This window comes from Salminus brasiliensis, chromosome 6, assembly GCF_030463535.1.
Source record: "Salminus brasiliensis chromosome 6, fSalBra1.hap2, whole genome shotgun sequence".
NCBI lineage: Eukaryota > Metazoa > Chordata > Actinopteri > Characiformes > Bryconidae > Salminus > Salminus brasiliensis.
In genome coordinates this window covers 1,714,245-1,731,460 of record NC_132883.1, presented here as the reverse complement: position 1 = coordinate 1,731,460, position 17,216 = coordinate 1,714,245, and the positions used below count along the sequence as shown (strand labels likewise).

The 17,216-nt window shown below is 40.6% G+C and overlaps 1 protein-coding gene across 1 annotated transcript; it reads left to right on the top strand.

The window, feature by feature from the left end:
• Positions 1–2,914: 2,914 nt before the first annotated feature.
• Positions 2,915–17,011, top strand: mpnd (MPN domain containing). Its single transcript, XM_072681294.1, has 13 exons — positions 2,915–3,099; positions 6,218–6,420; positions 7,003–7,224; positions 7,365–7,476; positions 7,617–7,698; positions 9,146–9,242; positions 9,443–9,515; positions 10,695–10,771; positions 11,730–11,898; positions 12,075–12,145; positions 12,369–12,458; positions 13,978–14,070; positions 14,614–17,011. The coding sequence occupies exons 1-13, from the start codon at positions 2,946–2,948 to the stop codon at positions 14,698–14,700; spliced, it is 1,530 nt and encodes a 509-aa protein (XP_072537395.1). The 5' UTR covers positions 2,915–2,945; the 3' UTR covers positions 14,701–17,011.
• The last annotated feature ends 205 nt before the right edge of the window (positions 17,012–17,216 follow it).

Below are 17,216 nucleotides of genomic sequence, written 5' to 3'. Positions count from 1 at the left end.
TATGCAAATGTGTGTGTATCTATATATATATATATGTTTATTTACACCACTGTAGTTATGTAGATGTGTGTGTATCTATATATATATATATGTTTATTTACACCACTGTAGTTATGTAGATGTGTGTGTATCTATATATATATATGTTTATTTACACCACTGTAGTTATGTAGATGTGTGTGTATCTATATATATATATGTTTATATACACCACTGTAGTTATGTAGATGTGTGTGTATCTATATATATATATGTTTATATACACCACTGTAGTTATGTAGATGTGTGTGTATCTATATATATATATATGTTTATATACACCACTGTAGTTATGTAGATGTGTGTGTATCTATATATATATATGTTTATATACACCACTGTAGTTATGTAGATGTGTGTGTATCTATATATATATATGTTTATATACACCACTGTAGTTATGTAGATGTGTGTGTATCTATATATATATATATGTTTATATACACCACTGTAGTTATGCAAATGTGTGTGTATCTATATATATATATGTATGTATATACACCACTGTAGTTATGTGTATATATATATATATATAGTTCTTTAACATATTTATTTAAAAACGCTTCTATATAACACCAAAAAAAATTTAGTTCTTTAAGGGTTCTGTAGTAAAGGCAAAGGGTCTCTATACTTGCGGCACATTAAAAGTACCATTTGTACATTTTCTTTCAAAACGATTATGATATAGCATCAAGAATAGGTTGTATCTAGTACCGAAACTCATGCAAGGTGTCTCCTGCAAGGGTTCCTTAGTAAAGACAGTTGTTCTATGTTGAAACATGACGTCTCAGCAAAGTCATTGTTGGGTTAGATGGTTCTTCTCTTCTTTTATTTGGTTCTTTAAAAGAAATACTTGTAAAAGGGTCCGAAATGGTTCATATATGGGGTTCTTCAATGGTTCTTTAGTAAAAGCAATGGTTCTAGATATACCCATGGCACATTAAAAGAGCCATTTGGTTTGTTTTCTATGATGGAAAAGTTCTTTAAGTTCTTTTAGGTTGTATACGGTATTGAAACTCATGCAAAGGGGTTCTACTATGGTTCTATAGTGAGGGCAGACGTACTGTATAGAACATGACATCTCAACAAAGCCACTGGTGGGCTAAAACTTTAGGGTCATTGTCTTGTTAGAAGGTGACCCTTCGGCCCAGTCTGAGATCCCAGTCCCCATTCAGCTTCCCCTCCCTCAACCCTGACCGGTCTCCCTGTCCCAGGCGCTGATAAACACCCCCACAGCATGATGCTGCCACCACCGTACTTCATCGTAGGGATGGTATGAGGAAGGTCATGAGCAGCGGCTGGTTTCCTCCTCCAGACAGGACGTCTAGAACTGAGGCCTGAGGCCAGCTTTAGGAGGTGGAGGCCACTGTGCTCTTGGGCAACATTTTTCGTAGCCTTCTCCAGATCTGTGCCTCCAGACGACCCTGTCTCTGAGCTCTGTGGGCAGTTCCTTCCTCCTCATGGCCTGATTTGTTATATGATGTGTCATATTTGTCAGGTGGGAAATCATATTTATACAGGTGTGTATTATTCCAAATCATGCCCAAATTAATATTATGTGTATATATGTATATATACACTCTCACACACACAGATGAGTGTGCACAGTATAGTAGTAGTACATATACTAGGTCATGTATGTGTATATAAGTGGATAATAGGAATATGTACTATAAGTGACTATATACATATGTCTATATCCGCATGTTATATTAACATTAATATTGCAATAGATATATAGTAGTAGTATATTTATATGCATGACTATAAATGTAGACGATAATTTTGCTCAATGTTCTTGCATTAATACTATTATTACAAAAAATACACATCTATTCAATAACTGACAGTAAACAGTGACGTTTTATGCATTTATGTAAAGAGCCTTGATGTTTTTGTAATTATACAATGCCAAGAAATGTCTAATCAGTCTTTTATTGATTATCAGGTGTGCTGCAGTGGGACAGGTATCCTTACTGTAAAAATCAAACCAAAGCAAATCAAAGTTTATATGTCACATACACAATCATACACGGTACAAAGAGTGCAGAGCTTTGACGATTGTCTGATCTTGTGAAAAAGAAAACACAGTACAAGAAACATATAAAGATTCAAAAATAGAAATATGTACAGACAAGAGATTAAATGTACAGGAATAAAAATTATACATAGTGTATTTCTCTTAGCATTTAGTCTGTTATAGCTTATAGATCATAAACAAGCTCATTAAAATTATACATAAATAAAAATGTACAAATATATATAAAAATATAAATATAAATAAATATATACATTTATTTCTACTGTACGCTATATAGTGCTATAAACTGCGCTCCGTTGTCGCCCTCTAGCGGTCATCCCGGTTGTTGCATCATTACCGTAACGCCTCTAGTAATCGCTCCTGTCCAGCCGCTCACTTGACCACCGCAAAAACGGTGCTTTCATAAATCTACCTTTCATAAATTTACTTTCATTTTCAGGGCTTAAAAATCACCTCCGCGGGGCTGCTGATGAAAGCGGGGGAGACGGGTTATAAAAACAGCCATGGATCAAAATAAAAACCGCGCTCAGCACACTCCGGCAGAGCGGATAGGAGAGAGTGACAAGGACGGGCAGAGGGAGAAAAGGGGAGGGGAGTGACATGCTGGTAAATCCGGATCCAGAAAGTGAAACTCCGGCTCCGGGATTTCCAGCTCCGGTTCCAGCTGCTTGGGCAGCGCGGCGCTGCAGCTGAGCTGTGAAGGCGGTCGGAACAAAACCCTGGAACGGATTCTCACTTTCTGGATCTGGATTTGCCGTCTCTGGCAACACAACAAGGAAACTCCACACACACACGTACACACACACACACACACACGTACACACGTACACACACACACACACACGCTCACACACGCCTGCATTTGATGCTTTTGAATAATAGCCTGCTGGCTACCTCTCGCAAAAATAAAGCCCTAAAAGCAGCGGCTGTAGTTGACCAAAGTGGCCGAAACAGAGCGTCTGAGTCCGGGGAGCTCTTGCAGGTTAAGGCGCTGCTGTCCGGCGGCTCTTGGGAAATGGGTGAGAATGAAAGAGACGGAGCTTTTCTTTCTGCTTTATCTTCTAATGACCAGATGAAATTAATAATTAGCAGGCCGCGGCGAGGCGAGGAGTAGCCATAACAGGGAAGAAGAACAAAGATGGCACCACGAATCTCCAACAAAAGCTCATCAGTGGCCTGTTTTTACCCGTTTATTATTATTTTACACCCGAGCAAAGTTAACCGTCCTAAACAGACAGCTCTCTAATCCAGGAATCCCCCCGAAAACCAGCCCAGACTTCGTTTAGTGAGGAGGAAACTTCCAAAAGCGCCGTGTTTAACTTCCGTCCACTTCCAGGCGCGGAGGGACGGCGGGGCTTGGTGTTTACATGCGGGGATTCACGCCTAACTGAGCCGGGCTGCCGTCAACAAGAGGGGTCTCTAACCCGCACGCTCTCATTACTGCTTCAGTTATTAGTTTATTTGGTAAATAATAATATTAATATCATATTCGAGTCGTTTCTAACGTGTTTCTGTGGAAACATTAGTTGGAAATGCCTGAAAACAGTGAATCCGACCCGTTGACGCGTAGCTGGACGTGTGTGCCTGCCTGCCTGCCCGCCCGCCAGCCTGCCTGCCCGCCTGCCCGCCAGCCCGCCTGCCCGCCTGCCTGCCCGCCTGCCAGCCCGCCTGCCCGCCTGCCAGCCCGCCTGCCCGCCTGCCAGCCCGCCTGCCAGCCCGAGCACGGGTTCTGTGTAGACACATGGCATCTCAAAAGAGTCATTTGGTTCTTCCCTATGATGGAGAACCTCTATTATGTGTGTTTTGTTTAAAGAACCAGTCGAAATGCTTCTAATCAGCAGCAGTAACGTGGTGCTGGAACTCCTGCAGGGGGTTCTGCTGTGGTTCTTTAGTAATGGTAATGGTTCTGTATAGAACCATGACACCTCAGCAAGGCCATGTCTTTAACAGAACCATTATGACCACCACAAATAGGTTCTGTGCGATCGTGAAACTCATTCAATAGGTTCTGCAGTGGTTCTTATGTGAAGGTTCTATGTGGAACCATGGTTCCATCATCTCAAATGTGTTATTTTGTTCTGTTATGTGCTTCTTTTTTTTTTAAAGAACCATTTAAAACAGCAGCAAAAATACAGGGCTGGAACTCCTGCAGGGGGTTCTGCTGTGGTTCTTTAGTAATGGTAATGGTTCTGTATAGGACCATGACACCTCAGCAAGGCCATGTCTGTAACAGAACCATTATGACCACCACAAATAGGTTCTGTGCGATCGTGAAACTCATTCAATAGGTTCTGCAGTGGTTCCTATGGGAAGGTTCTATGTGGAACCATGGTTCCATCATCTTAAAAGAGTCATTTCGTTCTGTTGTGTGTTTTTTGTTTAAAGAACCAGTTGAAATGCTTCTAATCAGCAGCAGTAACATGGTGCTGGAACTCCTGCAGGGGGTTCTGCTGTGGTTCTTTAGTAATGGTAATGGTTCTGTATAGGACCATGACACCTCAGCAAGGCCATGTCTTTAACAGAACCATTATGACCACCACAAATAGGTTCTGTGCGATCGTGAAACTCATTCAATAGGTTCTGCAGTGGTTCTTATGTGAAGGTTCTATGTGGAACCATGGTTCCATCATCTCAAATGTGTTATTTTGTTCTGTTATGTGCTTCTTTTTTTTTTAAAGAACCATTTAAAACAGCAGCAAAAATACAGGGCTGGAACTCCTGCAGGGGGTTCTGCTGTGGTTCTTTAGTAATGGTAATGGTTCTGTATAGGACCATGACACCTCAGCAAGGCCATGTCTTTAACAGAACCATTATGACCACCACAAATAGGTTCTGTGCGATCGTGAAACTCATTTAACAGGTTCTGCTGTGGTTCCTATGTGAAGGTTCTATGTGGAACCATGGTTCCATCATCTTAAAAGAGTCATTTCGTTCTGTTGTGTGTTTTTTGTTTAAAGAACCAGTTGAAATGCTTCTAAACAGCAGCAGTAACATGGTGCTGGAACTCCTGAAGAGGGTTCTGCTGTGGTTCTTTAGTAATGGTAACGGTTCTGTATAGGACCATGACACCTCAGCAAGGCCATTTGTGGATTAAATGTTTTGTCTCTATGATGAAAATGTAATAATGTTTGAAAGTTTGCTTCTATACGGCACCATAAATAGGTTCTATACGATGCTGAAACTCATATAGTAGGTTCTGCAGTAGCTCTTTAGTGAAGGCTATGGTTCTGTGTAGATCAATGGTTCTATCATCTCAAAAGAGTCATTTGGTTCTTCTCTGTGATTATGGACTTTTAAAATTAGGACCTTTAAGATTATTTAAAATAATCGTTCAGATATTTTTAGTTACTGTTTAGTTATTATTGAGTTATTAATGGTTATTTATTAATTTATTATTTAGTATTTATGTAATGTTTCAGTTATTAATGTGTTATTTTTGAGTTATTATTGGATTAGTTTTGAATGATTAATGGTTATTTATTCATGTATTATCTAGTTATTACTTGGAGTTATGTTTCAGTCTTAGTGGTTCAGTTATAATTAAAGTATTTTTTAGTTATTATTGGATTAGTTTTGTTATTTTTAGTCAATTTTGAGTTATTAATGGTTATTTATTCATGTATTATTTTGAGTTATGTTTCAGTTATGACTGAGATATTTTTTAGTTATTCTATTATTTTTGTGTTATTTTTAAGTTATTATTTTGAGTTATGTTTCAGTTGTGATTCAGTTATTTTGAGTTATTGTTAGATTATAATTGTTATCTTTGGTTATTTTTGAGTTATTAATGGCTATTCATACATTTATTATTTCGTTATTATTTTGAGTTATGTCTAAGCTATTATTGTGTTTTTTTACTTGTTTTTAAGTTATTATTGGATTATTATTGAAATATTTTTAAGTTATTTTTTGTAATATTTGTAGTTATTATTGAGTTAATATGGAGTTATTCCTCAGCTACAGGAGTGAAATACAGACGTCACTCTGCCTTAGTGGCATTTGTCTCTTGATCTCTTTAGGAGTTTAGAGTCTTGCCCAAGGACCCTCATTGGTGTAGTGTGGGGTCAGATGTAGTACACGATGTACTCCATAACCACGACGTTGTGAGTAAGCTTCATGTGGCCTGTTTACCCTCAGGTTCCGAGCCACCCTCGTCTCCTCAGGTGGTGGAGGAGGGAGGTGATGAGGAGGATGAAGAACTGAGCGGAGGAGAGGATGCTGAGCTCAGAGTGTCGGCGGGACGGGGGTCCGTTCTGACCCGCAGGGGAATCACGCTCAGGGTGCTGCTGAAGGACGGCCTGGTGGAACCTGGAGATGGAGTTTTGTCGATACACTACCTGGTACTGCTCACTTTCTCTTCATAAATAACACTGAGATTTAACCCCTTACACCCCTCTGCTTCTGACACGCTGAGGCTTGTTGTTTAGTAATAACATCATAGAAAAAAGAGAAAATATGTTTTTTATGCCTTTAGGAATTAAAGGAGAAATAGAACAGCACTAATATATTTAATATATTTAATATATTTGTTTGACTCACAGATAAAACACAAACGTCTCGGCGCTAGGCCTTCCTCAGCCAACACTGCTATATAGACCTATATACATAATTAATGAGTAAATGACATAATAAAATGTATCTCTCATCAGTTTTCTGTCGAATTAACATCATAAAATATCTCCTACCTACAAGCAGAGGCGTGGTGTGAAGGGTTTTGGCTCTAGAAGGGTTAACTGTCAGATTTAAAAGGTGTCTGAAGAGGCTGCTTATGCGTATGGTTAATTTTTTTAAGCATTCCCTGGAATTTCTTCCTGTTATTAGTGCTGTGCTGTGATCTTCCCACTCTTCAGACCACATCTGCAGACCTCCCGCTCTCTCTCGCTCTGATCTCTCTCTCTCTCTATCTCTCTGTCTCTCACCAGGGGAAGAATTTCGTGGGTGATTTGCTGACAGATGGAAAGATCCGCTGGGTGGAAACCGGGCAGATCTTCAACTCTCCGAGCGCCTGGGCTACACACTGCAAACGTCTGGTCAATCCAGCAAAGAAGTCCGGCTGTGGCTGGGCGTCGGTGCGCTACCGTGGAGAGAAACTGGTCCAGTACAAAACCAGCTGGCTCCGAAAGTACCAGCCCAGTGCTGACATGGTGAGAGGAACACACAGCAGAGTGTGAACACCAGTATCCAGTAAACCAGTAAACACCAGTATACATCACAACATGGGACAGTTTGTCAGTAATCATGTACGTCGTCAAAATTGTGATTTTTTTTGGCTCTGTGGTTTCAGAGCCTGGCCAGCGAGGGTGAGGATGATGAGATGGGAGATGATGAAGAGGAGGAAGGGAAGACGGCTGTTCCAGCGGAGGAGAAAAACAGAAAGACTAAGCCAGAACTGCACGGTGGGCAGCGGCTCGGCACAGTTCAGAGCACAGCACACACTCTCCCACAGTCGGGACAGGAGTCTTTTTAGGACAGCTCCTCTGATCTCAGGAGGACTGGATTGTGGTTCTTTAGTGAATAACTTTGTTGTGTGTGACAGACATCGGCCTGGTGCAGAGGAAAGGAGACAGAGAGAGAATCCCCGTCAGGTACTGCACTCTCGGAACCAGAGACATCGCCAGGTAACAAACCTGTAATAGAGATGTGGACAATAGTCAGACACCAGGAGTCATTCATGCAGTTTAAACATAGTATTATTAATATTGTTTATAAATACTGTTATTTAAAATACTAAAGTACTGTTATTAATATTATTTAAAAATATATTATTTTAAATACCAAAATACTATAATGGATAGTTATTTTTAATATTCACATTTTACATTTTACAGTTTTCTTTGTATTATATTTTATTAAATTGTTTTTCAGGCCATTATTATTTTATTTTATTTTAGTTTTTGTTTTAAAATACTATTATTAATGTCATTTATAATGTTATTTATTATTATTATTATTATTAATGATAATAATAACAAAAAATAATTAAAATTAAGTTGTTAATATTAAAAAGAAATAATAGTGTTAATGAATTATAATTAATAATTAATATTCTAATTGATATCTTTAATACCCACATTATTTTACATAGTTGTGTCTTTTATGTATGATCTTTTTCTAAAAATATACGTACTTGAAAAAAAAAATGCTATACAATTAACATAAACAGACGTCCAGACAGAAGTGTTGGACTTTTCCAAGCTTGTATATTTAAACATAACGCTGATAGTGTTGATTTTACTGTGATTTTAAGAGCAGGTGGACTAGGAAATATCTCTGATCATCAATAGTAGCTGCATAATTAATCAAATATGTTGTGAATTTCATTCATTTTCGATTAAGTTAACGATCATTAAGGTTAGATTCATTTATATTATACATATACACTCAGTACACACACTATATACACACACTTCACACACACACTATACATACTCTCTATTAACATCCAAACCGGGACTATCTGCTCGAGTTAAAGGCAGCTGGACTCGACAGCGTTCCGTCCAAATCACAAAAAAACAACGATCCATGGACAGTGATTTTTTTTTTACTATTATTACTATTATTTTAATAGTATTACTATATTTTCTACTATATTATATATAATTTACTATTATTAGTATTATTTTAATATTCTTACTTTTTTACTATATTATTTACTTTTTACTATTATTAGTATTATTTTACTATTATTATTAGATTTTCTACTATATTATATATATATATATTTAAACGTTTTTACTGTTTTTTTATATTATACAATACAGTATTATATTTTATATATATATATACACAGTAAAAATATATTTTTACTGTATTATTTTTACTGTATATATATATACTGTATATAAATATTAATTTATATATATATACATAAAAAATTTGATTTTTACTATATATATATATATATATATATATAATTATATTTCATATTATATTTGTGACTATATGTTCATATGTTCACTATATTTCATTATGGGTTGGTTTTTAGTGAGCGCTGTAGACTTGGCAAGCTTTGCTGGCTGACAGATAGACGAGAGCCTGTGTCTTAATGAAGTCTTCTCCCCTCAGAGATCCTCACACACTAGTGGAACTGTCTGCTTTCTCTGCCATCAACCGCTTCCAGCCGTTTAACGTCGCCGTGTCCAGCAACGTTCTGCTGCTGATGGTAAACACTGCTTCTGTCTGGTCTTTGTTTGGAAAGCTTTGACTCATCTCTGATCAGATGGTGTAACCATTTAGGCCTTAAATCTTCTGGGTCTGAATGTGGGTCCACACTCCTACCTCACAGTTCTCTACAGTTGATCTGCTTTAAGCACAGAGAGACATAACCAGACATGTAAAACCAACCTCTATCTTCCTCTGCAGGATTTCCACTGTCACCTGACCACGAGTGAGGTGGTGGGCTATCTCGGAGGCCGATGGGACACTACGACACAGTGTAAGCTTCACCTATTACATTTACATTTACATTTAAGGCATTTAGCAGAAGCTCTTCTTCAGAGCGACTTACTAAAGAGCCTCACTGTTTACTGAAGAAGAACCTCAGCTAGTTTAAATAGACTAAAATTCAAAGATCCTCTAATCTTAGACTCTACTAAACACAAGTCAATATGGAGACCATAGTACTCTTCTCTTCGCCTGAGTACTCTCAGAAGAGGAGGGTCTTCAGTCTGGGTTTGAGGACAGCGAGTGTTGGACTCTGCTGTTCGGACACCCAGGGGAAGTTCGTTCCACCACTTCGGTGCAGGACAGTAAAAAGTCTGGATGCTCGGCTTCCCTGGATCTTAAAGGGTGGCGGGTCGAGCCGAGCCGTACTTGAAGCTGGAAGGGCTCTCTGTGCAGATCAGCTTTTGACCATCGCCATCAAGTACGGAGGGGCTGGCTGGTCCAGTCTTTGTAGGCCAGAGTCAGGGTCTGAATCTGATGACCTGGGCAGCAGCTACAGGAAGCCAGTGAAGAGAGAACGCAGCAGTGGAGAAACATGGCTGAATTTAGGAACGTTGAAGACGACCCGTGCCGCTGCATTCTGGATCAGCTGCAGGGGCCTGATGGTGTGTAAAGGAAGACCAGCCAGAAGAGAGCTGCAGTGGTCAAGTCTTGAAGTGACGAGAGACTGAACGAGCACCTGGGTGACTCTCTAGAGAGGAAGGGTCTAATTCTCCGGACCTAGTGACAAGTGACTTTTCCAGTAACTAGAGCTTCCATAGTAGTGATTATTGTCATATTATTGCCTTTTAATATTAATATCACAGAAGACAAACTGCAATAGGGTCGCAACACAGACACTTCCCATTGTTAGACTGGGGTTCGATTCTCTGGCCTGGCAAACACACCACGCCTAACTCTACGTTCTCCCCCCTGAGTTACATGATTTGATCAATCGAGGCATTAATGATAAACAAACAGTCAATCATTGTGTCAACATGTGTAAATTAAGTAACGCAGGCTTTGCTAAGTGTGTTACATCAAGGGTATATTATATTATTTTGGGTAAAAATATTATTTATGTATGTAAATGTGCAGTATTATATAATCAGTGTGGAATTCCATCCATATTTAATCCAGATTTAATCAGAGTTATTAACCTGTCTCGTCTCGATTACCTTTTCTCCCTCAGTGCTGACAGTCTTGCGAGCTTTTCCGTGCCGCACGCGATTGGCTGACAGAGAAGCTGCACCTGCTGTGGAGGAAGAGGTCAGTTCAGACATCACACATACAGGGTGACATACCAGAGGTCAGATGGAGGTCAGATCCATGTAGAATAATGACTCAGATTATTTAGAGTAAAACAAAATCACATGTAAACATCAACATTTTTATTTTCTTTACTTTTCATCATTTTTATTTTGAGTTTTTATTACTGGTATTCGTGCTGTTATTTTATTATAATTTTAGTCATTTTAATGTAGTAAAGTTTTTATTTGACCTTTTTTTCCTCTGATTTCTTTAAATACCTTAAAGGCGTATTGGGGGTATTCTCTGATAATAGAAGTCTGTAATAAGACTTTCGGCCCGCCGACGGAACATAGCTTGTTTAAGGGATTGATGCCTATTTTAGTTGTATTTATTATTACTATTATTATTGTTTTTAATCATGTCTACTAATATATACTCGTTTACTAATTTAATCTTAATTTGCTTAATTTGTTTTCTTCTTAATGTTTTTTTTTGTAGTTTGCTCTTTAAGTTATTAAGATGAAATATTATTTTTATTTTCTCTTTCTCTTTCAGTCCTTGTTTATTGTAAATACTCTGCCACATTCAAAAGTTTGAGCACCCCTGTTCAAATGACACATAATGATCTGAGTGTAAATAAGTGAACAAATCCTCTGCAGGAAACATATATATATATTACTGAATTTAGCAGATCAATAAAAACATAATAATGTGATATTATATAATTGTATTATTATATTATTATAATTATATTTTTTATTATATAAGTACATCCACATTTTCATGTGCATTGTTCCCTAAGCTGTTAAATTCAGTAAATAAACAGTAATTGTGTAATAGCATGCACAGAATTGTGTGTCTGTAGAAGGTGGGACTTGTTTACACTCAACTGTACATGGAATTTGAGCAGGAGCTCACTGATGTTTTACTGCTTTCCCATTTAATAAGAAAGCCGGGTGTTTCCAAACCTTTGCAGATTTGTCAGAATCTGTTCATGCGAGGATTGTCTTTGGTGGGCTGGTACCACAGTCACCCTCGAGGCCCTGCCCTCCCATCTCTGCAGGACATTGACTCACAGATGGACCATCAGCTCCGCCTCCAGGGCAGCAGCAATGGCTTCCAGCCCTGCCTGGGCATCATCTGCGGTGAGCCATGAGTTTCCACTTAAAAAGAAAAAAAAAAAAGCTGGGTCAGGAGTGTGTCTGGCTCCGAGAACAACAGCTGCTGAATTCAGTCTGGGCTCATTCACGTTTCTTTCTTCTGACCTACATGTTGTAATAAAACTTACAGTACAAAGTACATTTGGTGTTTTAATCTACAGGACCATATTACCATGGCAACCAGGGCGTGGCATCGACCATCACTCCATTCTGGGTGGTCCCTCCACCAGAGGTAAGTGCAGAATATGGTATCTGACACATCTCAGAATTTAAAAAAAAAAGTTGAAAGCTCAGGTCTTGATGATGTAGAGATGACTTTAGTGGGTTTTTCGGACTAAGAGAGCGCATCCCATCATCTCTTAACCAAAGACCTTCTACTAAGACTACACTAATGTGACCTACAGGCCCAGGATAGACTTATCATTCTCCCCTCTCTCTCTCTTTCTGTCTCTTAGCAAAGGCCAAACGACTACGGCATCCCAGTGGCTGTGGAGGTGACATACGTGCAAGACAACTTCCTCACGACAGACGTCCTCAATGAAATGGTATGAATGCGTATCGGCTCAGTTAGGAGTCTTATTAGTATTCCCATTCATTCCCCAGGTAGAAGTGAGTGGAGATACGGGGGTTTAAAAGACTTCTATAGAAGCTGAAGTATCAGCTTAAGCTTTTTACTCCAGTAAAAGTGTAAAAGTACTGGTTTCAGAACCACTTCAAGTAGAAAAGTAAAAGTAATGGAAGGAAAACAAAGACCGAAAGCTTAGGCCGCGCCACAGGGGTCTATAGTGCACTACCCCCCCCTCCCCAAACCCCATTTCTCTAAAAGCCATAATGAGGAGAATGATCTATTAAAATGTTGATGTTAAAAATGTTGGGCTGCACTAGGCTCCTGATTCAGCTGCAGATCTGCCCATTGAAAATGAAGCATTTCAGTAATATCAGCTCTATTAAAGGAGCGTCTCTGTGCTCTACTGAGCATCAACATGAGCTTCATGGAGGAAAATATGAGGAGTCGTTGTCTAGAAGTTCTGTAAAGCTGCAGAAAGTCAGACTTCAGAGGCGTGTGATCAATAAGCTTTATTGGAGTGTAAATGTGGGGCTCAGTCGGGACGTTTCACTGCAGCTCTCTTGAGTCTCTGCCACGGACACAGTCTTCATACTAGACTACAGACGTCTGCTGTGAGCTCGCTGGAGAGGGACGGGACGTGTGCAGGTGTGATGATCTCTTATAAACCAATAGGGAGTCAGAATGGAGTCTGTTTATACTTCTCATCCAATCAGGATCAGACTCTCACTTTCCGGATGGAGAGATTTATCTGGAGAGGGTTTTTATTGATGATGAGCCGGAATGAAAACAAAGGGAAATTAAATAGGAGGAACGAAGCTGATTTTAAAATGTAAGAATTAAAAGTAAAAAGTCTGAAAAAGAAATAATTACTCCAGTAAAGTTTAGAGAACCAACATTTTTAAGTATTTGTACTTCATTACCTGACACCTCTGCTCACATGCTCAACTAGGCTGTGGCATTCAAGTGATGATTGATTGGTATTAACCAAAAGAGCCGAAAGTGTCCCAAGAAAGCATTCTCCATGCCATTACACCACCTCCACCCGCCTGGACTATTGACGCCAGGCAGGTTGGGTCCATGGATTTATGCTCAGATCCTACCATCGAAGAACCTCAGCAGAATCATCCGATTCTTCTGACCAGGTGTCACTTCTCCAGGCTTCAACTGTCCAGTGTTGGTGAGCCTCTGCTGAGTCTTTGCAGCCTCAGCTTTCTGGTCTTGGCTGACAATAATGGAACCTGACGTGGTCTTCTGCTGTTGTAGCTCATCCATCCTCCTCCATATGATTAGCTGATTAGATATTTGCATGGACAGGTAGGGGTAGGGGTGTTCCTGAGCTGAGCCTAGATCAGTAATGTGACTCTAAGCCACAGGGGCACAGATCACACACCATCTGGTTTACTCTAGTTTATAGGATGTGTGCAGAGGTGTGTTTTCTTGTCCATAACTGTTAAACTGTTAAAATGTGTGTGTGTATGTGTGTGTGTGGGCTGTAGATGTTGCTGGTGGAGTTCTATCGAGCAGCTCCTGACCTGGTGAACTTCAGTCAGATGTGGTGTCCTGATACCTCAATACTGGACAAAATTAAGGTCAGTTAAGTCACACACACAAGAGCACAGTGCACTGTATCAGGCCCAGTGCACTTGTTGTCAGTGCCCTACTTTTAGACTTACCACCTCACCTCATTCCATCAAAAGTACTGGATGGAGCACCACTACCATCATTCCAGAGAACACAGTTCTGCTGGATTATGCTGGGGGGCTTTATACCCCTCTACTAGTCCACGTCTGGCATTAGGCAGCATGGTGCCAATAGAGTCATCAATGCTTATCTGCTCCAGAGAGTCCTATTCTATTGGCAGTACTTGTTCTCTACAGGGACTGGATGAGCTGTGAGTGTGTGTGTGTGTGTGTGTGCACATCTGTATCAGCAAAGTAGCTTAAAGTAGCTGAATGCATTCATTAGAAGGGGTGTCCACAAACTTTTAGACGTGTAGTGTTTGTGTATTAGTATCAGTCTCACTATATTTCTCTTTATATTATGATTTCTAAATATATATCCCAGTGTCCAAACATGATTGTGATCATTTCACACCACTACTGAGTTCTCACGCCCTGTTTTTCCCCTTTCAGGCTTCCCTCAGTGGTCATGCACCCAAAGACCAGGCCTATTCCCAGATTTTGGAGCACGTGTACAACCAGCTGCGCAGCATACAGTGAAGAAGTCCTCTCCTTCTGTACGTCTGCGCACGTATGTGCATGGGGTTATTTCACAAAGCGTGATAGTTCAGTAAAATCCTCTAGTAGCTCTACTAGCTCTTCTACGCTCTTGCCTTTTGGCTTTGTGAAATATCCTCCGTAGACCTGACCTGACCTCATATCTAACAGATCTAGAGTGAGAATGCTGATCTGGGATCTCCTCAGCTCTGTTATATAACACTGAATACCTGAATGACCTGAACTGATCTGAGGTCGGATTTAAGAGCAATGTTCTCATTCTGAGATGATTGAGAGGTCCTGCACTGGAAAAAGGGATGCAATGAATTTACACATATGCTGTATGTGCAGGTTCTTCATGTTTCAGGAGATAATTCCAGAGTGGTGTTCAAAAACTGATTAAAAGGTACAGAGATAATGGAGTTCCTAACAACCATGCAAGATCTGGAAGACCACCAGTGCTGCCCCCAGTCAGAAAAACAGCACTCAGTCGTTGCATCTTTGAGAGTAAGAGGAAGTTTAAGCTCCAGCTTTGTTTCAGATATGAAAACATCCGCAGGTCTTGGTGTCCGTCCTTTCACTGTGAGAACATGAACAATGGACTGACCACCCAAGACAGTCCAGACCTCAACATCGTTGAATGTGTTTGAGGCACCTTGTATGATGAGAAGCAGAAAATGCCCCTACTTCGAAGACTGAACTTAGGAGCCCCTCACTGAACCCCTCACCACCATGTTTAACAGATGAAGGGGTAGCTGTGGTTCTCCCTGCAGATTTCAGAAACCCCCCACCACCGTGTTTAACAGATCAGGGAGTACGCTTTGGCTCCTGGGCCAAAAAGATATGGACCAATCGTCCTGCAGATTTCAAAACACCCCCACCACCATGTTTAACAGATGAAGGGGTAGCTGTGGTTCTCCCTGCAGATTTCTGCTGAAACAATGATAGTGAGTCTCCTGAGAAGCCTTAAGGCGTCTGTGATTTCCCCCTTTTTTTTTACAGACGCTGAAGAACTTTAGAACTTCATGGCTGGTTTGACTGGAAATGAAGGCTCCCTGACCTCTGTACAGTACCGTACTTAATTCAGCTGAGGTCTTCTCATAATTAAACGGATCCCCTCCGCACCATCACTGCCAGAAGCAGCTAATCTGACAGACAGGTGTGTCGATGTATTTAATTCATTAGAAACTCATGCATCACTTTTTCTCAGTGTGGTCAGGTCTGAGCCAGGTTCTTCCTCCACACAGCCATGCGTGCACACACTCCTGCCACGGTGGTCACGTGATGCCTTGAAGGGCGACCATGCTTCCGCCTCAGTTCTTCTGCCTCTATAGTGTTGTTAGAGCTGCCTCAACTAACTGTGGCTCTGCCCTGAAAAAGGTGATGTGTTGAATTTACTCGATTCAAATCTGAGCATCATCATCATCATTTTGGCTACGCAAAAATCTTGTATCTCTTTTTGCAGTTAAAAAAAAAATTACCCAATTCTCCTCCCCAATTTTAGCTAGCTAATTACCCATCCCACTCGTTAGGACTTTCCCCTATCACATGTCATGCTCCCGACACTAGTGAAGGTGGGGGCTGACACATGCCTCCGGCCTCTTTACAAACTGCCACAGACGCAACATCACCAGGCAACCAACAACAGTGCCGGGTACCCAGGTCTGAGGCATCTGCTAGCAGATGCTCGTGCCGGCCAGCATCACACTGGAGTGATGTGGTGAGAGAGAGAGAGAGAGAGAGACCTACCTTTCCAGAGAGATCCAGGGCCTGTTGTGCTCTCTCCGGCTCCGGCTGCTGATGGCAGACCTGGACTTGAACCAGCGATCCTTGCTTTTCCATTTTTTTTATCTGACCTCGTGCCCAAATTTCAAGATGAGTGAACCAATAGAAATGCTCCAATTTTTTTTACATTGACTTCCATTGAAGATTTTTTTTCCTTCTCGTGTTAAGCTGCAGTTTTAGAGATACAAGGTTTTTGCCGAGCCAGCGAAGACAGTTAGCGAGACTAACTGCTTGTTGATGTATTTCACATGCAGGTGATGACCACATTTGCCTCAGGTCAGTTCAGTGTTCCGTCAAGCCGAGCGTTGCCGTCAATGTCTTCCTTTTCTGTGGGTAGAATCGTCTGGATGGTGTAAGATAGCAAAGCGAAGGGAGCGGTGGAACGGAAAGCGCTTCCCTTTCGCCCGTAGCTGGTATTTATTTGTATTTGTGTGTGTTTAGGTTTGTGGGTTTGTGCCGTGTGGACTGCTCAGAATGAACCAGATAACTTTAAGCTACTGAATGCAGGAAAATAAACACTGGAACTTGAGTTTACGTTTACCTGTCTGCGTTTCCGTCCTTCTCACACTCCTTCTTCACACTCATGCCTGGACTCGACCAGCCAGCCCCTCCGTACTTGATGGCGATGGTCAAAAGCCGATCTGCACCAAGAGCCCTTCCAGCTTCAAGTACAGCTCGGCTCGACCCGCCATCCATCCAACGCTTGCTGTCCTCAAACCCAGACTGAAGACCCT